Source organism: Gopherus flavomarginatus, chromosome 15 (genome assembly GCF_025201925.1).
Source record: "Gopherus flavomarginatus isolate rGopFla2 chromosome 15, rGopFla2.mat.asm, whole genome shotgun sequence".
NCBI lineage: Eukaryota > Metazoa > Chordata > Testudines > Testudinidae > Gopherus > Gopherus flavomarginatus.
The window spans coordinates 21,585,703-21,608,900 of NC_066631.1; the positions used below are offsets into that span (position 1 = coordinate 21,585,703).

General features: G+C 42.8%; 1 protein-coding gene across 7 annotated transcripts in view; it reads left to right on the forward strand.

Moving 5' to 3' along the window:
• Window positions 1-23,198, forward strand: part of RIMBP2 (RIMS binding protein 2) — a 349,201-nt gene that overhangs the window by 43,323 nt on the left and 282,680 nt on the right. For 6 of the 7 annotated variants that reach the window (XM_050923458.1, XM_050923459.1, XM_050923460.1 and 3 more), the window contains exons 4-5: window positions 6,345-6,554; window positions 10,268-10,402. In XM_050923458.1, the coding sequence (XP_050779415.1) occupies window positions 6,345-6,554; window positions 10,268-10,402 (345 nt within the window). Of the gene's footprint in view, window positions 1-6,344; window positions 6,555-10,267; window positions 10,403-15,843; window positions 15,941-23,198 lie in introns of those variants that run through there. The other variant, XM_050923462.1, reaches the window with a different exon arrangement.

The window sequence follows — 23,198 nt, forward strand, 5'->3', positions numbered from 1 at the left end:
GGGTTGTTTTTATTTCCCTTTTTATAGATGGGCACTATATTTGCCCTTTTCCAGTCTTCTGGAATCTCCCCCGTCTCCCATGATTTCCCAAAGATAATAGCTAGAGGCTCAGATACCTCTTCTATTAACTCCTTGAGTATTCTAGGATGCATTTCATCAGGCCCTGGTGACTTGCAGGCATCTAACTTTTCTAAGTGATTTTTTACTTGCTCTTTTTTTATTTTATCTTCTAAACCTACCCTCTTCCCGTAAGCATTCACTATATTAGACATTCCTTCAGACTTCTCAGTGAAGACCGAAACAAAGAAGTCATTAAGCATCTCTGCCATTTCCAAGTCTCCCGTTACTGTTTCCCCCTCCTCACTGAGCAGTGGGCCTACCCTGTCCTTGGTCTTCCTCTTGCTTCTAATGTATTGATAAATAGTCTTCTTGTTTCCCTTTATTCCCATAGCTAGTTTGAGCTCATTTTGTGCCTTTGCCTTTCTAATCTTGCCTCTGCATTCCTGTGTTATTTGCCTATATTCGTCCTTTGTAATCTGACCTAGTTTCCATTTTTTATATGACGCCTTTTTATTTTGTAGGTCACGCAAGATCTCGTGGTTAAGCCAAGGTGGTCTTTTGCCACATTTTCTATCTTTCTTAACCATCGGAATAACTTGCTTTTGGGTCCTTAATAGTGTCCCTTTGAAAAACTGCCAACTCTCCTCAGTTGTTTTTCCCCTCAGTCTTGATTCCCATGGGACCTTACCTATCAGCTCTCTGAGCTTACCAAAATCCGCCTTCGTGAAATCCATTGTCTCTATTTTGCTGTACTCCCTTCTACCCTTCCTTAGAATTGCAGACTCTATGATTTCATGATCACTTTCACCCAAGCTTCCTTCTACTTTCAAATTCTCAACGAGTTCCTCCCTATTTGTTAAAATCAAGTCTAGAACAACTTCTCCCCTAGTAGCTTTTTCAACTTTCTGAAATAAAAAGTTGTCTGCAATGCAGTCTAGGAACTTATTGGATAGTCTGTGCCCCGCGGTGTTATTTTCCCAACATATATCTGGATAGTTGAATTCCTCCATCGCCACCAAATCTTGGGCTTTGGATGATTTTGTTAGTTGTTTGAAAAAAGCCTCATCCACCTCTTCCACCTGATTAGGTGGCCTGTAGTAGACTCCCAGCACGACATCACCCGTGTTTTTTACCCCTTTTATCCTAACCCAGAGACTCTCAACACTTCCATCTCCTTTGTCCATCTCCACCTCAGTCCAAGTGTGTACATTTTTAATATATAAGGCAACACCTCCTCCCTTTTTCCCCTGTCTATCCTTCCTGAGCAAACTATACCCATCCACACCAACATTCCAGCCGTGTGTATTATCCCACCAAGTTTCAGTAACGCCAACAATGTCATAGTTGTATTTATTTATTAGCACTTCCAGTTCTTCCTGCTTATTACCCATACTTCTTGCATTTGTATATAGGCATCTAAGATACTGGTTTGATCTTGCCTCCCAGCTTTGCCCTGACCCTCCTTTCTCTCTGCCATTATAGCCCATGCTCCCTTCTGTTTCCGACCCATCTCCCAGGTCTTGTTCCCCACTTACCTGTTGGGTTTGCTCACCTGTCCCCATCGAACCTAGTTTAAAGCCCTCCTTACTAGGTTAGCCAGATTAGTTTTGTTTTATTTTATGAGCTGGTAGATAAAAGGCTATGATCAGATTTTTTTTTGTTTCATTTTATATTCTTCAGGGTCTCTTACCATTCTCCTCTCCATGGTATCTGAACACCTTCATTTACTGCATGCTTTTGTGAGTCAATATCTTCTCTTCAGAGTCTTGGCATTTATTTATTTTTGGTTGGGGAGAGGAAAGAGCAGACAGGCATGTTAGTGTAAGGAGCTCATGTTAAGATCATGCTGGGTTCCTGGAGTGCTGCTCCTTACATAAATACCTCTTCTGTGAGGATGACTAGTGGACCTATGCCTCTGGTAGACTAGTTAATACTTATGGTATATACGCCCCAGACTAAAAAAGTCTTGATACACGATGTACTCGGCTACTGAACTTTTCTGGATATCCAGAAAATTCTAGTTGCCTACAACCCAGGGATGCTAATTCTTAACTACAATAAGGCACTTTTAACACCACTTTGCTACAGCAGCATAAAGGGGCCTTGGAGGTAAATGGGAGACCAAGGACTCCAAACACTGCACCTTAGCATATTAGGTGGCAGTGAATGCTACTCTGCCAAATCAGCCTCTGATCAATGGGCCATATTCCAATATCTTTACTCAAGCTTATGCCACAGGTAACCCCACTGAGACCACTGGGACTGGCAAGGAATAAAGGTGGCAGAATCTGGACCAGAGGAGTACCTGTGTAAAGCCCTTATTGCAGCTTATCAGCACTCTGGCCTCAGGGTGGGGACACAACTGTTTCCACCCCAGAGCCTCAGTCATTGGTGTTTAACTGCATAACAGGACTGCATTGGTTTTGTTGTGGCAGAACATGACAGTGTTCCATTGGAATGATGGCACTTGACTAGTGACATAGCATGCAGCCATGAACCAGAATGAGGTGCATATCTGAAGGCACCAGCAAAGTAGGTAATTGCAGTGCTGCAGGTTTTGGGATATGGCAGCAGAAACAGCGAACCAGTAGCAGCACTATGGTGCCATCAAGTGGTAAATTGATTATTACAGATATCAATCATTCGGGCTGGACAAGTTCATTTAATGAATCAAATTCTACAAATACAGGCATTTTTCTTTTCTTTACATCTCTTCTGGGTTCTCATCATCTGTACCTTGTGATTAGTCAGGTGGTATTTTCTTCTGCTCCCTGATTGGATGAGTGAGACACAAGAGAATAATTAATAATGCATTTCTGGTATGGATTTGGGAGGTTCCTGGGAATTATAAACAGCTTTGTGAATGCCAGGCATTGTAGTTCCAATATTCATGAATAGCAGATAACATGACTCCAAGAGCAGTCCATCGAATTGGAGTAGTTTGCTCCCATGCATCTGCAAATTTTTCCCCATTCTTTTGATAAATTCCAATGTTGAGATTTTCAGAAGTGCTTAGCTTTAGCCTATTTTGCTGCTATTCAGGTCAATGGCAAAATTCCCATGGATTCAATGGGAGGAGAGGAAGATTAATGCAGCACTTCTGGAAATCCCACCCTAACCCAAAACTGGGCTTGCGAGAAGATATGGAGGAAGCTTAGTTTATTGTCCTTTTAATCATTTATCCAGAGAGATTTCTTTATTGACCTCCTAGACCAGGATGTCTTGTTATAGGGTGTCTTCAGCATCTGGAGTTTGGTGATGACAAATCTCTGTGTACCTCTGTTGATCCAACCACAAGATCAGGGCCTCAGTTTGCAGATTGCACTTGCAGAGTAGAGAGCTGAAAATTATGACAGGAGGCTCTGGAATAAAGTACTTACTTCTCTCCATGCTAGTGCTCTCCTTCGTATTGCTGTTTCAGAGACTTCAGCCTTGGTATGCAGGTGCAGAGTAGTTCATAACAGTTAGTGCTGCAGTAATCTTGGCAGCAGCAAGCCAGCTTTTTGGAGAGAATATTCTTTCACCAGGAAAGTCTTGTATATAAAGTAACAGATCCAAATCCTGCAGGCCTCGCCCAGTCAAAGTTCCCGTTAATTTCAATGACAGTCTTGAGTGAATGAAACTGCAGGATGCATATGAATTTCTGGCATAGTTTGTTTTACTTTTTAAATGGGTTTACTCATAGGCTAGGTTAAATGTAATAAACATCATTGCACTACTTTTTTGTTTTCAATGGGAACAGTATTGTGCTTTAAATGTTCTCTTTAGGTGTGAAAATTATGTTTAAAGAACTTTAAGGTTGCAAAGTGACACACTGAACAGTTAGTAAATGTCAGAATTAAGGATGCATGTGCCACCTTGTGCACATACATTATAATAATCTTTAATTACATGATCACATACTATTTTCTGCACAGGACTTGTGCCTCATTCAGTGCACAAGATGGACAATGTTCACTTAATTAGCAGCAATTCAATGTTTTGTTTTATCCTCATTGTTCAATGTGTGGCCCCATGCCCTATTTTATCGCATGCTGTTCAAACCCTTCTCTGAAGGAAAGAATTCTGAATTTCCTCATGGGCTCCTTGTCTGATCTGTCTCTCTTCTTCTCTTCCTGGCCTGCATTTACCTCCCCTACCATGCACATTGTCGCCCATCCCAATCTCTCCTAATCCCAGTCTGCCTTTCTGGCCTCTTTGCCTAATCTCTGTATTCCCTCCCCCCTCCCCTATCCAAGTCTCTTTGCCCAGTCAGTCCCATTTCTCCTGCAATGTGGCTCCTCAGCAGATCTCTGTCTCCTCTCACACATCTCCTTCTCTCATCCCACTTACTTTCAGTCTCCTACCCTGCCTCTTCATCCAATCTGTCTCACTCCCTCCTCTCTGCCTTGCTGTTTCTATCCCTGGCATAGCTGCTGGACCTAGAGGGCAGGGGGTGCTGCTGCACCCCCAGCTTGAAGTCCTTTCCGTGATATACTGGGTTTACAGTTTGGTTCAATGGCTCCCAGCAGCCCCACTATATAAATTGTTCCAGCCCACATGATCCCTGGTTTACTGTCCCAATCTCTCCTCCCAACTTTCCGGCCCAATTTCCTTCTCCCGCTGTCAGCCTCCAGTCCCATTCTTCTCCATCTACAGGCTCCTTGTCCTAATCTTCTGCCTCCTCCCTCAGGTCTGACTCTTGTCCCCTCTGCGTTCGAATCAGGCAGTTTCCTCCTCCACACTGTCTGTGCCCAGCAGGGGGGCACTGAGGGCACAGGAGAGACAAGCTCTCAGTTCCAAGCAGGGGTGCAGGAACTGGGAGTGCTGGGGCTGCGGCAGCCAGGACCGGCGCTAGGGTTTTGAGTGCCCTAGGCGGACGGCAATTTCGCCGCCCCGCGCGCTGGTCCCGCGGCTCCGGTGGAGCTGCCGCAGTCGTGCCTGCGGAGGGTCCGGTGCTCCATGGCTTCAGTGGAGCTGCCGCAGTGGTGTCTGTGGGAGGTCTACCAGAGCCGCCGACCATCCGCAGGCACAACCGGCAGCTCCACCCAAGCCGCGGACCACCGGATCGCCCGCAGGCACCACTGCGGCAGCTCCACGGGAGCTGCCTGCAGCCCCCTCCGGTGGCGCCCTGACCCAGGGGACCCCCTGGGCTGCCGGCTGCCGCGGAGGCGCCCTGACCCAGGGGACCCCCTGGGCTGCCGGCTGCTGCGGAGGCGCCCTGACCCGGGGGACCCCCTGGACTGCTGGCTGCCGCGGAGGCGCCCTGACCCAGGGGACACCCTGGGCTGCCGCCTGCCGTGGAGACGCCCTGACCCGGGCCCGGCTGCACCCTCTGCCTGACCAATAGGGCCTAAAAAATAGAAGGGCCAAAGGCTATAACCTTATTAGCCTAATGGTTAATCTGGCCCTGGTAGTGAAGGAGTCTGTAATCTGTAGGACCCTCTGCCTTATTTGTTGAGAAGTTGGAAGGTGTGTAGTGATTACAGGAAGAGAAAGGATGGTCTTATGGTTCGGGCAGCTGAATGTCACCCTGGAGACTTTCTTAGTCACCCTATTGTCACCCTATTCTTGCTTCTGCCACCAAATTTCAACATGATGCTAGGCAAATAACTTACACCAAACTTTTTCGCTTGTACTCACTTCTGCATGTAAAAGGCTATATCATAATGTATATACAAAGCAGGCTGGATCAAAGTTCCACAGTCAACTGTATTTCTGGCCTTTTCTAACTTGAATGCACATGACTTTATTGCATCCTTTTAATTCTTATCTTTGTATGTCCTAATTTTTTTATGGCTTAGTTTATTGCTGAGAGCAACCTTAACTAATGTTAAACGAAGGTGGGGTTTTATTTTTTTGGTGGGAGTTGTGAATAATTTAAAAAAAATAAAGGTATTTGCTGAATATGGTTTTGATCCAAAGGCCCCTGAAGTTAATGGAATGACTCTTTTTGACTTCAGTGAGCTTTGGATCAGGCCCTAATACCACCCATCCATCTACCATAGTTAAGATTGCAAAATTGTTTCCATTTCAAGTCTCTATTATTACACGCTTATACATTTCTACAGAACTCACCTTCAAGGCTGAAATGTTCCATACTTGGTTCTTGGCTGTAGTGAAACTTTTTTTTAAAAGATTAAGCAAAATCTACTGAGCCATTTTTTGAGTTATGGGAGAGGAATAAAATATGCTTTTCACACTGTTAATGAAATCAAACCACATTCTCTTCCCAGACACAGCTATAGCAAAAAGAGTGAAAACTGCCATGGTCATAACATACAGTGTGTCTTCCTTTTTACCAGGCCAGAAGTCCTTCAGCTTCTTCATCATCCTCTACCACCTCAAGAACTACTACCAAAACGTTTCCTTTAAAGCACAAAACACACTCAGTGAATATGAAGTCCCTGCAACCTCCAAACACTAACCATCCATCACATGGTATCAAAGATCTGGAGATCCGCCTGCTGCAAGTGGAGTGTGAAGAGCTCAAAAACCGACTAGGGTGCTTGAGGGTAAATATAAATCCACCTCTGTTGTGAACTGAAAAGGGTCTTGTTCACTACAACCAAGCAGGAAGAATGCAATCGGTTAATTTTGGCTCTGAGTTAAATATATTTTGTTTTATTTTGATACTTCAACATGCAGGAGCGGTGCCAGGGTTTTTGGCACCCTAGGCGGGGGTCCTTCCACGCTCCCGGTCGTAGGCGGCAATTCTGCGGCGGGTCCCGGCGCGAGTAAAGGGCCTGCCGCAGAATTGCAGCTGAAGACCCGGAGCGCGGAAGGACCCCCCGCAGCCAAATTGCTGCCCCCCCAAATCCTGGCGCCCCAGGTGACCGCCTATGTCGCCTAAATGGAAGCGCCGGCCGTGTCAACATGCTACATTATGTGAGAGTGCACAGACCTCATCTTATTAAATAATATGCAGGGAGTTAGCTCTCTGCTTAGGTAGTTTTTTATAACATAGTAGTGTGTTGGAGGTCTCACTGTGCTGGGGCTATACAAATGCATGGTGAGAGACAGATTCTGCCCCAAAGAGATTACAGTATAAATAAACAGGATAGATGAGTGGGAGGAGAAATGAAGACAGAGAAAAGTTAAGGGATTTTCCCACCAAGCAGGTCAGTGGCAGAGCTGGTCATAGACACCTGACCAAGTCTCCTGACTGCCAGTCTAGTGCCCTGTGCATGAGATCATAGCCTGGGACTAAAGACTCACTCAAGCAGCCCAGAGAAAAGTTTTCTGTTTATCCAAAAACGTTTTCATTTCAACAATGCACCTTGCACTTCAAGAATGAAGCCTTAGGGAAGCAAAACATGTTAGCTTTAAGTTGGCAGGGGGTGGGGATTCCCTGCTGGACAAGCTGACTCACTCCATATCTTACCGAGACTGCCAGGATGCATGGTTTTTTTACCATGCATTACTTAGCACGCTTGGTGCTTTACAGTTAAATAAGACAAGTTCTGTGCTTGAGGGGCTTAAGTATTGTCAAATAGCACAGTGATTGAAGACATCAAACTGCAGTGAAGAGACAAAACATGGGGAGTGGAGAAGGGCTCTTGGAGAGAACATTGTCAAGTATCAGAGGGGTAGCCATGTTAGTCTGGATCTGTAAAAGCAGCAAAGAATCCTGTGGCACCTTACAGACTAACAGACGTTTTGGAGCATGAGCTTTTGTGGGTGAATACCCACTTCATCAGATGCAACTGAGAACATTGTTAGATTTTCCAGAAGTTGGTTACAGAAATCCTGAGTAGAGCGTAGAGATGGGATGACCAAGATTGTTATACCTGAAAAGTAAAACCTGCACCACTCAAAGGTCAGACATTCAACATATGTATCCAATAGTTCTGTTTCCTGCTGTTTGTCTTACATTTTAAAATGCAGGGGATAGGAACCATTTTGTTTTGTGCCTGTACAGCACAGGGCACAGTACCTGCTGTCCCAGTGTAATCCTATTACTCTTTCCCCATATACACATCACACCAGTAAATGTTAACAATTCCCCATATACACATCACACCAGTAAATGTTAACAATTCCCAATTCAAGACAAACTGATACCAATCTGTATATCATGTTCAGGAAGAAAGTTGACAGTAAGACTTGAGAATAACAGCCGTCAAAGCCAGCCTTACAAAATTACCACTATAATTTACTGCCTCAGGCTTACAATCTCCTAAATAATGATTATAATGCAAATGCTTAAGACATTCTACTTGCCTCAACTAGAATATTACTCCATCATGTGAGGGGGTAGGTAGACTTTTGCAAGACTGTTACTTGTTTGTTTGTATTACAGTAGCACCTAGGAGCCCCAGCCATGAACTGGAACCCCATTGTGCTAGGTGTTGTACAGATACAGAACAAAAGGATGGTGCCTGCTCCAGGGGCTTACAACCTACGTATATTATGAGAGAAAACAGATGGATACTGACAGACTGGGGGAGTACAAAGAAGTAATGACACAATGCCATCTAAATAGACAAGACAGACACAGAGTAGCGAAGGGGGGGGGGTCTAAAACACAAGTGTGAATGAGATGACAGTGGTATGTTAGTTCCACAGTATTTCTGGTGGGTGGGTGTGTTGACGTAGGGTGGAATCAGCTAGATGGAAAAGGAAAGGGGCAGAGCAGGATAGGGCAAGTGTGGAGTGAAGCTGAGGTGAAGCGACTGAGGGTGCGGGGAGGTTGGCGCAAACAGCCAATCAGCACAGGGTAGAGAATCCCGGAAAACATTCTATGGTTCTTCTGGAATGTACAAAGGTCTCCGCTTTGGCTGCTCCTGTTCCTACTGGCTGGAGTCTCTGACTGGCTCCTCTTTGTCCCCCAAAGCCAGATGGGAGGGCAGAAGGGGAAGTACTGCCAGGGTCCTTGTGCCCTGAGAGAGGGTGGGGCTTCCCTACATAATTCTGGGTCAGGGGAGGTGCCAGAAAGAGGTAGCCCTGGCTTTGCCCTATTTTACCCCCTCCCCAGTGCAGCAGTCCCTGCTAGGTCTGCTTCTGTTTCTACCAGCTGGAATCTCTAGCAGGACTAAAGAAAATGCACTGCTACTTCTAGAGAGGGGAAAATGTCTATGTTTTGTCCACCGTTTTTTACAGTGCTCTTATTATGGAAATCTAATCCTCACATCTTCCAGCTAAGAGTCCTCATTTGTTGGAGATGACAGTCTAAACCAAATTAGGGTATTTTAAATCTTTGAAGAAGTCCAGATACTATTTGGTCATTAAATAGAGAGTGAGTTATAATATAGACTGTATCTCTATGGTTTACTAAAGCAAGTGCAGCAAAAGACAGGTGCCTATTAACAATAAATATTTTGCAAGCTAACCCAATTTGGGTTTGAATTCACAATGCTCTGGACTGGGCCTGAGTTCAGACTTTCATTAATGGATATACTCTGGATTAATAGTCTGATTGGTATCTCTGTAATTTTAAATTTTGGCTCTCATAACAAACATTGGGACGAAAGAACCTTCAGATAATACATATTGAACTAAAGTTTCTATCCTGCTCTGCCAGCATTTTTAATCTGCTGTAAAATCACTAATGTCAATATACCCACAATGCATTGTGTAATGAGATATCCTTCACATGAACATTGATGAAAGGTTGCTGAGTCAGTGATCTCATTTTCTGTTTCTAAATTTTCCATCCTAGCCTTCTACCTTGTTTTGCATTATTATACTGGACCATGGATTTATCAAAGCTTTGCTTCCCAACCTAACCAGTTCTTGAATGATTTGCTTCCATGCACAGGAATTACAATCTTTAACCTGATTATTGGTCCCAGCAATTGCATCACCATCATTTAAGTAGAATGAGTTAATGCATTAGAAGAACATTAGGATTTTGAGTTTCTTATGCCATAAGCAATATATCAACTTTTTAGATGGCAGAAATCTGTGATATGGACAATTCTAAATAAAGGACAAAGAAATTCCAATTTTATGTGCTTTCTGAATTATTTTGATTGTACAACCTTTATCCCTTATGTGGGCTATATAGAACAAGGCACTCTACAGTATAAAAATCAACTCAGGTATGATGCAGCAGGAACATTTTTTCCTTCTTGGTTTACTGATCTATAATATTTCAAATGCATAAATATAGATACTTTACTCTGGCAGATATTATTGTTTACCTAGAAATCCAGTGATGACAAATTGTACATTGCCATAACTGTGCATTAAAAAATAGCTATTGAAGAACATTTTTGTCATACAGGAAGGGCTGATGGGTCGGAAGCCAAGTGATATGGAGGAGCTATTGAAACAGTCTCAGAAGGAGCTATTGTGGCTTCAGAGGCAGCTGTCCTTCATCGCTACAGGAGGGCCTACATGCATTTTGTCAGCTAGCCAGGTGAGTTCCTTCATTATTGTTGGCTATTTTGTTGTTTTAATTTTTTCCCAGTCTTATTTTGCTGTGCAAAGAGAAATCCCCTCACACCATTGTAACTCTATTGACTTCAATGGCATTACTTCTGATTTATGCAGAGATAATTTCCTGGAGGACACAAAGAATATGCAATTCCTTTAGAAATGGCTGTGAAGATGAATGAAGGTTAAGCATTGAAATGGCATTTTGCAGTTATACTGCATAAGAGATGGCTTGAGTTACTATTGCCTTCCCTAAAGACAATTGTAAAATTTTAAATGGCAACAGAGATACTCAGCATCTGATGCTGACTTGCCATCTGGCAGAGCTCACCATGTATAGTACTAGATAAATAGTAAATTATTTATGTTAGTAATGCTTTAATATCTTATCGTTCCAACTGGTAACAGCAATAACTTACTTTGTGGGTGCTTATCTGCCAGCGAGAAACAGGTTGAATACATTAAGTTTTTAAGACTTTGGTTTAGGTTTTACACAGCTACTAGTCACAAAGGACATTTTTTTTGAAAGCTTGCCATCAGCACAGCCTTGCTCACTGTTTTGAAAAGGGCTCCTACTTAGGCACCACAGACTAGCTTTGCTCATATTGTTAGGTACTTAAAAATCACGTAGTTTCTCGCGCAGCTAAGAACTAGAGATGAATTCAATCCAAAACTTAAGATCCAGACACCTTCAAACATTGATATTCAGATCAAGATTCAAACATCATAGCTGGTTGTTCTCTTTTTTAACCCTTAGAACCATACATCTTTCAACTTTGTTTAACTTAGCATCCAGATCTGAACTTCTGCAGGTCGAGCCCATCTCTAAAGAAATGGGAGATGGGAAGAAAGAAAATGACATGATTACTAGGGCTGACCAGAGAACGTTGAGGTTTCAAAAACTGTTTTCATTCTGATGCAGAACGAAAAACAAGACCTTTTGAAATTTTTTGCAAGGAAAAAAAACCAGTGAGTGAGAGAGAGACCTGATAACAGCCACTTCCAGACAAAATTCAGAGCCAGAGGACCAGATTCTCAAGCCCATTTAAGGCCTCTTTGCACCATTGGTTTTTGTAAAGAGAAATCATGCCTCACCAATCTACTAGAATTCTTTGAGGGGTCAACAAGCATGTGGACAAGGGGGATCCAGTGTACTTACATTTTCAGAAAGCCTTTGACAAGGTCCCTCACCAAAGGCTCTTAAGCAAAGTAAACTGTCATGGGATAAGAGGGAAGGTCCTCTCATGGTTGGTAATTGGTTAAAAGGGTAGGAATAAATGGTCAGTTTTCAGAACGGAGAGAGGTAAATAGTGGTGCCCCTCAGGGATCTGTGCTGGGCCCAGTCCTATTCAACATATTCATAAATGATCTGGAAAAAGGGGTAAACAGTGAGGTGGCAAAATTTGCAGATGATACAAAACTACTCAAGATAGTTAAGTCCCAGGCAGACTGCAAAGAGCTACAAAAGGATCTCACAAAACTGGGTGACTGGGCAACAAAATGGCAGATGATATTCAATGTTGATAAATGCAAAGTAATGCACATTGGAAAACATAATCTCAACTATACATATAAAATTATGGGGTCTAAATTAGCTATTACCATTGAAGAAGGAGATCTTAGAGTCACTGTGGATAGTTCTCTGAAAACATCCACTCAGTGTGCAGCAGCAGTCAAAAAAGTGAATAGACTGTTGGGAATCCTTAAGAAAGGGATAGGTAATCATAGAATATTAGGGTTGGAAGGGATCTCATAGCAGAACCAATCCCCAGATTTTTACCCCAGTTCCCCAAATGGCCCCCTCAAGGATTGAACTCACAACCCCAGGTTTAGCAGGCCAATGCTCAAACCACTGAGCCATCCCTCCCCTTCAGACAGCAGCTAATGCCAGGTGTCTCTAAGGGAATGAACAGAACAGGGACTCCTCAAGTGATCAGAAGACAGAAAATATCATTTTGCCTCTATATAAATCCATGGTACACCCACATCTTGAATACTGCATGCAGATGTGGTTGCCACATCTCAAAAAAGATGTATTTGGAATTGGAAAAGGTTCAGAAAAGCACAACACAAATGATAGGGTATGGAACAGCTTCTGTATGAGAAGAGATTCATAAGACTGGGACTTTTCAAGTTGGAAAAGAGATTACTAAGGAGAAATCTGATTGAGGTCTATAAAATCATGACTGGTGCGGAGAAAGTAAATAAGGAAGTGTTATTTACTCCTCATAACACAAGAACTAGTGGTCACCAAATGAAATTAATAGGCAGCAGGTTTAAAACAAACAAAAGGAAGTATTTCTTCACACAACACACAGTCAACCTGTGGAACTCCTTGCCAGGGGATGTTGTGAAGGCCAAGACTATAACAGGGTTCAAAAAAGAACTAGATAAATTCATAGAGGACAGGTCTATCAATGGCTATTAGCTAGGGTGGGCAAGGATGGTGTCCCTAGTCTCTGTTTGCCAGAAGCTGGGAATGGGTGACAGGGCATGGATCACTTGAGGATTCCCTGTTCTGTTCATTCCCTCAGGGACACCTGGCATTGGCTGCTGTCAGAAGACAGGATACTGGGCTAGATGGACCTTTGGTCTGACCTAGTATGGCCGTTCTTATGTTCATTCAGGTGGGGCATAAAGGGGCCATAATCTACTGGCAAATGTTCAGCAGATAATTCACCCAGCATAGGACAAGTCTTTGCTAGTGTGTCTGTGCTGCAGTCAGTCTTTGTGCTTCTGCCCCCACCCTCTCCTAGCATGTGGAGCAGGGAAAAGGTATGGCTGAACTCCACTATGCAATAATAGTCGTTCTTTGCCGTAGGTTTCATTAAGAACTCTCTACCAGTGGGATAACTTAATGCTGCTACCTGGCTGCATCTCTAAGTTGCGTAGGGTTTGTGGCTGGCCTTTAAAATTGGAGAGCTGGAGCCAAGTCCTTGACATATCCCAGGCTGAGCAAAGCTCAGGCATAAGACAGAATCCACCCCTTAGGCTCTGTCTATACTACAACTGAGTTTATAATGTGGTTGGCTCTAAACATGATTTCGGTCTACGTACACCATGGGTAGTAATCTGTAAGTAACCATGGCAATTATTATGCCAGTGGCCTTGGTTGTCTTTCCGTAACTGTCTCAGCATACTTTTTTTTAATAGTAATATAGATTGGACCCACTAACTCTGTTAGTGTCACTGGGTTGGCCAGTCCTCCTTTCTCCTAGTTCTGTGCGTGGTAGAATCTATCAGCATGCATTGCCTAACATGCTGCTGGTCCTGCTCTGCATGCTCGTCCTCCAGGCTCTCTCTTCACTGTTGAGGCACTACGGGATAGCTGCCTAGCCCCTGTCTCCCCCATCATTGATACAAATACAGCTGGGTGGCCTGGAAGGTACAGAGACTAAAATATGGTTGCATTAGGAAAGAAAATCTGCTGTGTGGACACAACGCCACAGGTCTTTGTTGTTTTTGTCACTGTTACCAGGTCAGAAAATGGGCATTGGTTACAAAAGCATGATTGTACTTACAGTGTACTCAGAACCTCAATCTAATCTACTTGCCTGTAGGGAATGGGTATGTGATCATGGATAGGAACATACAAGGCCTTTTTCTTGATCCCAGTCTTCTCCAGCTGAGTGACTTTGGGCTAGTCAGTTAGGCCAAGATTTTCAAAAGGGACTAGGGATTTATGGGGGGCTAACTTTACATGCCTTATGTTGGCCTGATTTTCAGAGGGCAGCTACTTGGTGCTTTCTGAAAAACAGGCCTCTTTAAGGTGTGTCATAATGGACACCCACAAGATAAGATACTCTTGAAAATTTTGGCCTTAGTCTCTCTGGGTGAGACTTTCAGGTGCTCCATACCACAACGGGGGATTTTTAAAAGTGTTCAACAACCAGAAGTTCCCACTGTGACACTTTTTATCAGAATTTCTATTCAAAACTGATAAAAGAAAATCCAGTTACTGTGGAACTCATTGCCACAGGAAGCTGGTGAGGCTAAGAATTTAGCAAGATTTAAAAAGATTTGATGCTTATGTGCTTAGCAAAAATAGCCAAAGTTATAATACTTAATATTAATAAATGTTGGCAGTGATATTAAACCTTATGCTTCTGGGTTTAAACCAATCTCTAGCTTTTAGAAATCTGGATCGGACCTAATGTGAGGGGCAGATTATCCCACAGATGCTTGCTGTGAGGGGTTTTACACCTTCCTCTACAGGATTTGGTACTGGATATTGTTGGAGACAGAATACTGGACCTGATGGATCCCTGGTCCAATCCAGTGTGATAGATCCTATTTTCAACAGAGCTGAGCACCCAACTCGGACACAACTAAATAAATTCTCTTGAAAATCTGGCCACTTATTCAGGTTCCTAAATAAGAGCTGAGCTTTTTTTTTGAAAACACTGAGCCTTTCTGAAAATTCTGCCTCAGTTTGCTCATTTGTAAAACAGAGGCCAGGTGGAAAGAACCATGTCTGAAAAGGGGCTGTAAATATACACTGCCTCTTTCAATCACATGCACATTTAATTTTTGGAATAACGGAGCCAAATTATTAGCTGAAGTATATTTCTGTAGCTGCTTTAGAAGGATTCAATAAAATTATCCTAAGCACCCTGGGAACAGAGGATTTCCTTACACTGTGAAGCCTTGCATGGAAATGCAGAAAGCTCCACTCAACATTCCTTCATGAGCTATATAGGCAATTAACTTTCAATGACATATCCTATAGCTAAAATGAAGGTGCATTATAGGAGACACGCATTTCCCAAGCCCTCAGATCATGCAGATCAGGAGGAGATTGGTGCCTTTACATAAGGGCTGAAGGGTTTGGTTTCCCTTGAGGAAGAGGGGTTTTTTTTGTTTTTTTTTAAATCCTTCCTTCCCCCCTGGGCCCTTCCAGTATCTCTCCTCCAGTTGCTAGGCAGCTGCTGGCTGCATAGTTAGAGGGTGAAGTTCTGCATGTGTGTAGGCTGCAGTTTTCCTAAAAGGAAAAGGACGGCAAGGTTGGCGTGGTCCAGGTAATCTGATTTAATACCCTTCTGCATCGGAGCGCCTAAGGGAGGGGGGAGATCCCAAGCTCGCAATTACAGACCATTGGTTCGTCCCAGTAGGCCACGCCGCCTAGCTACGGAGGAGACCCTGTGATGGCATTGCTTGGAGGTAAAATAACCCCCCCGCCCTCCGCCTTGTAACCGAGCCAGGCTGGGAGCTCACTCGCTTCTTGTCCCCGGTTCTGTCCACGCTCCAGCGCCGGGGCTTAATCCCGTGCGAAAGAGAAACTGGCACATCGGGGAAAGCCATCTTTGCGTGTGCGTGGAGCCACCGGCCTGCGGTGTCATAGGCTCCGCCAGCTGCTGCACGGCCGATGATGCTGGCTCGGCCCGCTCGCTTTCCCCGCTGCCGCCCTGCAGACAGCGAGTGAATCACCGGCCGCTCGGAACAGCGGATCCGCCGCTGCTGTCACCCGACCCGGCACGCTGCAGTTCCCTGCTGCTGGACGTCGGGAGCGCCTGATGCCGAGGTAGGCTGGGATCTACCCCGCTGAAGACAGCTCGCCCTCTGTCACTGCTTTGTGGGCCAAACAATAAATAGGCAGTTTTGGGGGGGATGGATGGGGGAATCCCCCCCTAATGCTGCCAGGACTGCAGCAGGACCTCTGAGCACAGCCAGGCAAACTTTATGATATAGGCTGTAATTTGAGGATGCCCTTCACTGGTTTTATCTCCCCGCCCCCCCAGGTGCTGCTTACAGTGATAAAAGCGGGTGATATTTGTGCATGAGCAGGAGGTAGAGGGATTAAACCTTTGCTAGATGATTCCATCCTCCCTCCCGTTGATGTTTAACCTTATGTCATTTTTCTAGTCGGTTTGCTATAAAAGAAGATACGCGTTGACACAAGTTTAATGGTTCCCGGCTGTGGGCGAAGTTAGTAACCCTGCTGGCTAGTGGTTTTTATCCCCCCTGCGAGCGCTGTGTGCAGACGCACAGTGGCCCAGTGCTTCGCAGATGAACGCTGGGGTGTCATACCAAAGTCGTCGGTGTGACTGCTCTCCCCACCGAGAGCTTGTTACTGAAATTATGTGCGATATTTCCCAGGCATCAAAGTGGGGATAACACCAATGGGTGGGAAAAGCGGCTTTATTTTAACTGTAATTTGCAAACCTTGTGTTCCGAATTGGACTAGTTCATTTGTGAAAAGACCCCCGTTTCCAAAGGGAGAGGGGGTGTGTATTGGTGTGTAAGATGTATATATTAGACATGTGTGTGTATTACATAGAATATTAGTGTCTCTATGGTAGGAGGTGTGTATATGTATGCATAATGCAAATGAAATGTTACCATATCTTGCATGTATAGATATTGGTAAATCAGTATGTAGCAGATATCCATTCATGAGTATTATTTAGGAATTAAAATATACAAGGGATACTGCAGTTTTTCTATTATTGACCTCTATTTAAAGTTGTGATTATTTCCTGTAAGGTCTAGTGTAGGGCAAAAAGCATATTCCTTTCCAATGGTGATTTGTTCATCAGTGTTACAGTTGTGCATGGTCTTAATAGTATTTTAATTTGTGGTAGATTTAAATGCACTCCAAGTTTTAAAGCAACTGCTTTTTGTTGCCCATTAATGTTAAGCACTGTCCAAGCTTTGTCCAATGCAGAAGACCATGCAGAGAAATTTATAGATAAATGGCTCCACAGAATAATTTATCATTGTGGATTGGTACTGCATCTGGCAATAATAGGGCCAGGTCCCTAGAGTATCCTAACATATTTTGAAACACTGCATAAAAATGCAGCCATTCATGTTAATGTTTTAATAACTGCACCAAGTGGATACAGAGAATAAGGGAAAATGAAGGAGTAATTAAGAGCAAGGTTAAGAGCCACCTTAAGAAAACAACATGAAATATTGAGGCATAGAGAGTCATGGAATGGAAATGAAAGGGAAGTGCTTAAAATTAATGAGAAAAAATAAATGTGGAAGTGAACTGTATGCTGCGAGAGTCACTGTGGTCAGTTTGTGTTTCAGTTCGTATGACTGGCAGGTGTTTCATTTTTATTAGAGTGGGTCTTTCTGGTACACAGTTTGAAAGAGGAAAGCAAATTGAAAGAACTCTTGCTGATATCAACTGGGGTTTATCTACTTAGACATATTATTCAAAAATTTTGCATTTTTCGAGGGTTTATTTATAAATTATTGGTGTCTGCTCTTGTCAGTGAAGAAATGCAGCTAACCTGAACAATGCATTTGACGTGGCATGATATTAAAACAAACAAAAAACCTCTACGTCAGCAGCTATACTCTCTGCAGACTGAGGGCACCCTCACTTACTGCTTGCTAGACAACTGAATTGGTGTTAGGTTGCTTTGCTTAGTACCTAGCCTGTTGTGTTTACACAGCATGACTGTGGTAAAGGCTACACGCAGAGCAGTGCAGGTTAACTTTGCATGCCACTGAATAGCATACAAGGATGTACAGGGAACATCTGTTTAAAAATTTGGTGCCTCTGTTTTTTAAAGACTAATATTGGCAAATTCAGCTGTAGGGTGTCACGTGGTCTTTTAAAAACCTGAGAAGATGAGCCATAAACAATGTGGGTCAGTAGAGGACCCAGAACTTTAACCCTGATATGAAAAGAGCAGCTGATACTTGATACCTTGATTAACTGATAAGCAGAGAGAATTACAGCATAGGTGCACAAACCGTAAGTGTTGCTATATACGGCTGACCTCACTTGATAGGTGATAGTACATAAACATATGTGCATGTATAGGTGTTTGGGTATGTATATAAAATATATACTTCTCTGTGTTTGTGTATTACATGACTATGTACACTCTTTATTTTAGATACTTAATGTTTTATTGTATAATATATGCATGTGTATAATGGACAAACACACAGATGTCTGTATTTTATATACATACCTACACAAATACATACACTGATCTATGTACTCAGTACTTAATGTGCAAAAACATACTATAAATATAAACAGAAAATAATGTGTATGTCTTTGTAATAATGGACTTACATTCTCGCAGTTGCCCACTATGGGAGGTGATAGCACTTCTGGATTGGATTTGCCAAAGACAGGATCTCACTCTGGAATGATCATTGGTTTGATTTGGTATGGTAATTCTTTCTGTGTAACAAAGCATGAGTTATATTATATCAATGCACAATTATGCTTCTATCACAAGGATGTAATGAGTGCTTATCACTGTATCACCTGGTTGCCATCAGAAAATTAAATAATTAAAAACACACACTTAACTTTACCCCAAAGCAAGTGGGGTCATGCACTAAGCTGTCCTGCCCATTCCATAATTAAATTACGAAGCCATGTACTTTGATAGCGAGGTCAGTTTTTCAGTACAGCACTGTAATGGAAGTAGAGCTATGAAGTGAATTCATACTGGAGCCACCCAAAAGTTCTGAGATTGAAGACGCTATTGTCCAAATTTTTTTCTGTCTCGTCTACATTTTAGTATTTAGAAGAAGCTTTAGCCTAGAGCCAGGTTTTGCACAAACGCTTCAGTATTTTATTTCTCCTTTGCCTTTTTATTAGCAGTAGCTTGTTACATCCAATGAGCTGTCTGATAAGAATGGCATTTTGATGGCGAACTCCTCTAGCACTGTATACAGCTTCCCTTGGGCTGTAGTGAGGTGGCCAAAATGTATTTGAGATGGCTTTAAGAAACTGCGAAGAGAGCATAGCACAGCTGATGCTGCTATTTCTTAAGATGCTCGAGGTTGCTCTCTGACTGGTTATTAATTGTACCAAACGCCAGTATCACTGAGCTCATCACTGGCATAAATAAATTGCATTTGCTTATATTTCTATTATAAATCTTTAAAAAAAAATGAATATGCCCAGAGTGCAAAATAGAAAATTGGGATGTAGCCACAGTGCTGAAAAAATGGTGCCCCTTGCAAGCACTGCACCATGAAACCACTATTTATTCTCCAGTGAAAAGCTAGGGCTTGTTTTATTGGGCTCATTCGCATAGAGGAAGACTCAAGGGATGCTGTAATTGCCCTGGTAGAACAGTTAAGTATCCCATGGGGCAGCTGATAGTCATTGAAGTTTGAATATGGTCAGTGTAAATAACCCCCAGATTCTATTTCTCTTTCAATAACTGTAAAAAATCCTTTATTAAATACTGTGCTGAAGTTATCAGTTCAGGTACATTCTATGAAGTGCAAGTCTGAAGACATCAAATGTCGACATTTTTTAAAGGAAAAGAGAATGAGCCATTTTCTTAATTCAAGACAGGCTAATTCCTGAAAGGTGGTAAGCATCTGTAACTCTGACTCGAGGGAGAAGGGTGGGTGACTACTGCATTGGACTGGGACTCTGGAAATGTGGGTTCAGTTCCCACCTCTCCACAGACAAACTATAAATTATGTAGTCTCTTTGTGACTAGTTCCCCATCTGTAAAATACAGAAAATAATACATCCTTTCTCCTACGTCTTGTCTAAACTCTTCAGAGAGGAACTCCCTTCTTATGTGTCTATGTAATATACCAGACCTCGTACTAGGAGCCCAATTTCTGATTGCGACTTCTAGGTGCTACTTATAAGTTGAAGATTTAGCAATGACCAGTACCATTTAGTATTTGGCTTCAATTTATTAGTTCTTAGACAAATAGTTCTGTAAGTGCCAGAAGCGCCTGAATTCACATGAGCTTTTGGAATACCAGATGTGATTTTTTTTAAAATGTCTCTTTCTCCATTGTGAACACAGGGGTATTCAGTGTGTAATGAAGTGTGTGTTCCTCTGATTATTGTGGCAATGGGGATTTGGTAGAAAATATTCACATTACCAAGCCCAGCATGTAGGGAGAAGGGAATAGGAATCAGTTCTTTAACTTTAACTTTAATAAAGCTTCACCTCATCAACATTATCTTGTAGAAACATTATAATATCACCGAGTGTCTTTTAAGATGAAAGATGTGACATTACTATGGAAAACATTTGATGCTTATTATGAATCAGCAGCCATGTACACCTGTCTCTGAACATACCAAAGGAAAGCACTTTGAGCATAATAGTAGGACACAATCTCCTTTCCTTTATTTCATCTAATCACAATTAGACACAATGTTCCTTTTAGCCTTTATAGTCAAGAGTGGACTGCACATTTTTTGTGATCTCCTCTCTAGCGTTCAAATGAGGGCCTGAGTCACTAAGATGTTGAGCACAATGGGATGATGGGCACAGCAATCGCTCCTAGGATTGGGCCCTGATTGCTTTGCAGAACAGTATGTGGAGCTTTTGCAGACAATGTGACCAGGTGCCTGGGATGGGCCACACTCAGGACAGACTGCAAGAAATAGGGAAGACAATCCCCCAAACTGATGGTTTATTCTATAATTAGATTCACCAAGCCAGTAACAAAAGAGCTACTATACTGGTTAACCAGGAGCCAAACACAGGCCCCTTTAGGCTTTCCAGACATTGGCTCCCATCCAAACAACCCAATCTAATATAGTGAGAAGTTACTGAAAACCCATTTCACCATATGAGAGGTTCTTTCTAATCCCAAAGGATCAGACACATATCCCCAGGTCATTATGAAACGCCAATCTTACCCAAATCTCACGCTGTCAGCCAATCCTTATTATTAAATCTTTAGTTAGCTACTAAAAGAAAAGAGAGTTATACATGGTTAATAGATCATACACACACAAATGATTACAGAGTCCTTATATCAGATTTGTAACAGTGATGGAATAGGTTGCTGGCTTGTAAAGTCTCACTGGCAACTTCCAAAAGATTGGAAGGTCCTGAGTCCCTAGTTCAAGATGCTACTTTTAGATGTAAATCCACAGTCCAGAGAATTAGAGCAGGAAAGAGGCAACATGGAGATGTCTCAGGTGCCTTTTTATATCCTCTGCCATGTGCATGGAAACTTTACTGTCCCAGACAAAGCCCACAGCCCCTGTATATGGAAAATTACTGGCCCAAGGTGGAGTACAAGGTCGCATGAGCATATCACATATCCCTGTATGTTTTGCTGACTCACTGGGGGTGGCAATTGGCCCCTTGCTGTCTGAGGCATCCTCAGGAAGAGCTCTCTGGACAGGATGAGTTTCTTCAATTGCCCATTGTGTGAGTGGAGTGTCCTTGATAGGTCAACAACCCATAGAATTTTCATTAGGGCTAGACAGCTATTGGGGAGGAGGGACACCACTCAGGAATACAATGTAACGCTGACAGACCCCAGTCATGGGCAGGCAGGATCAAACCGAGACCTTCGGAGCTTAGCGCATGAGCTGCTACCACATGAGCTAAAAGCCAACTGCCTGCTAGTTAAGGCTATAGAGCAGACTCATTTAACTCTTTCTAAATGGCCTCGGTGCCACTAGATGGGACAGAACACCACAGGTGGTGTAGTGGGTTACAACAACACAAAATATTAAGTATGTTTAAGATACAAGTACATATCTAATATTCATAACTTCAGATACTCAGATGATACATGCATATAAACAATCATATTTAGCAAATCATAACTTTTCCATTGACACCTTACATGGCATACTTTGTACAAGATTTGTTGCAACTGTATAGAAGTAGTAACAACAATGATACAAATGGTCCTATTTCTTACATACAGCATCACAGGCAGCTTCAGGTATATTCTTAAAAATCTAGAATGTACCAGAGGCAGAAAGGGTCCTTTTGAGTCTGGGCTAAAATTAATCTTGCTGCGGGATGGTTTAACAGAATCCAGAGAGGAGGATGAAATTTCACCAGAAGTGGAATATTTTGCCTCAGCCCCTCAATGCCCACTCATAGTTTGAATATGGCTCATCCCATTCTGTGGGAACCTGTCTTGGCTACGCCCCCTTAGAAAATCATGGTGCTTTTTTGTTGCCATGTTCCAGAAATAATTATTTCTCTTCTGGTTTGTTGCATTGCTCTTTAAAAAAAATAAATAAGGGACAGATCCTCAGCTGGTGTAAAGAAAGGATGGCTTCAGTAGAATTAGGCTGCTTTATACCAGCTGAGGCTGTGATCCATAAAACCTAATTCTGAGGGCCTCATTGGATGGGCAAGTGCCCTTGATCCCCATTGAAGGCAAATGGAGCTGAGGGCACTGGGCACCCAGCCGGATAAGGCCGACAGTTATCATTGTAACAAGCAATGGGTATTTAAGCCTATTCCTTGCTCACTGCATTTCTCTATTTCTGTGGCAGTCGTAGTTTTATCTGAATGTAAAAAACAAAACAACCCCCCCAACCCTTCTTCTCCTCATAAAAGTAATCATGTATATTGTTCATAATGTTCAGAAGAATGTTCTCTCTCGAGCCTATGAGTATTTTTCTCCTTCTGTCCCATGTTTACTGCCTGCTAATTAAATTTTGTAGGTGGCAGTTTGAAATCTTAGTGGGCCATGTCATGTGACTGCTAATGCTCTGCAGATCTCTATTACATAACCCATAAGTAGTTTGTAAAAATGTGCTTGTGTCATACTGGGCATGACATAAGGCTCCAGCTGAAGCTTAACAGTCTGATCAGTTTTTATGTAGAATGACTGTAGGAACTTTGTGGACAGTTTGTTCTGGCAGATGACTTGTGCCCTCAGTTGTCTGGCCAATTGTCTTATGTCCCTGAAATGCTTTACAGTCAGCAGCATCTGTCTTTTCTGCAGGGTGTGTGCACATGGGAGCGAGGGTACATTTACCTTAGTAACAGATATCTGTCTTTAGATGCCCTGATATGCCAGGCAACAATCCAGATGAAGTAGCACATTGGAAC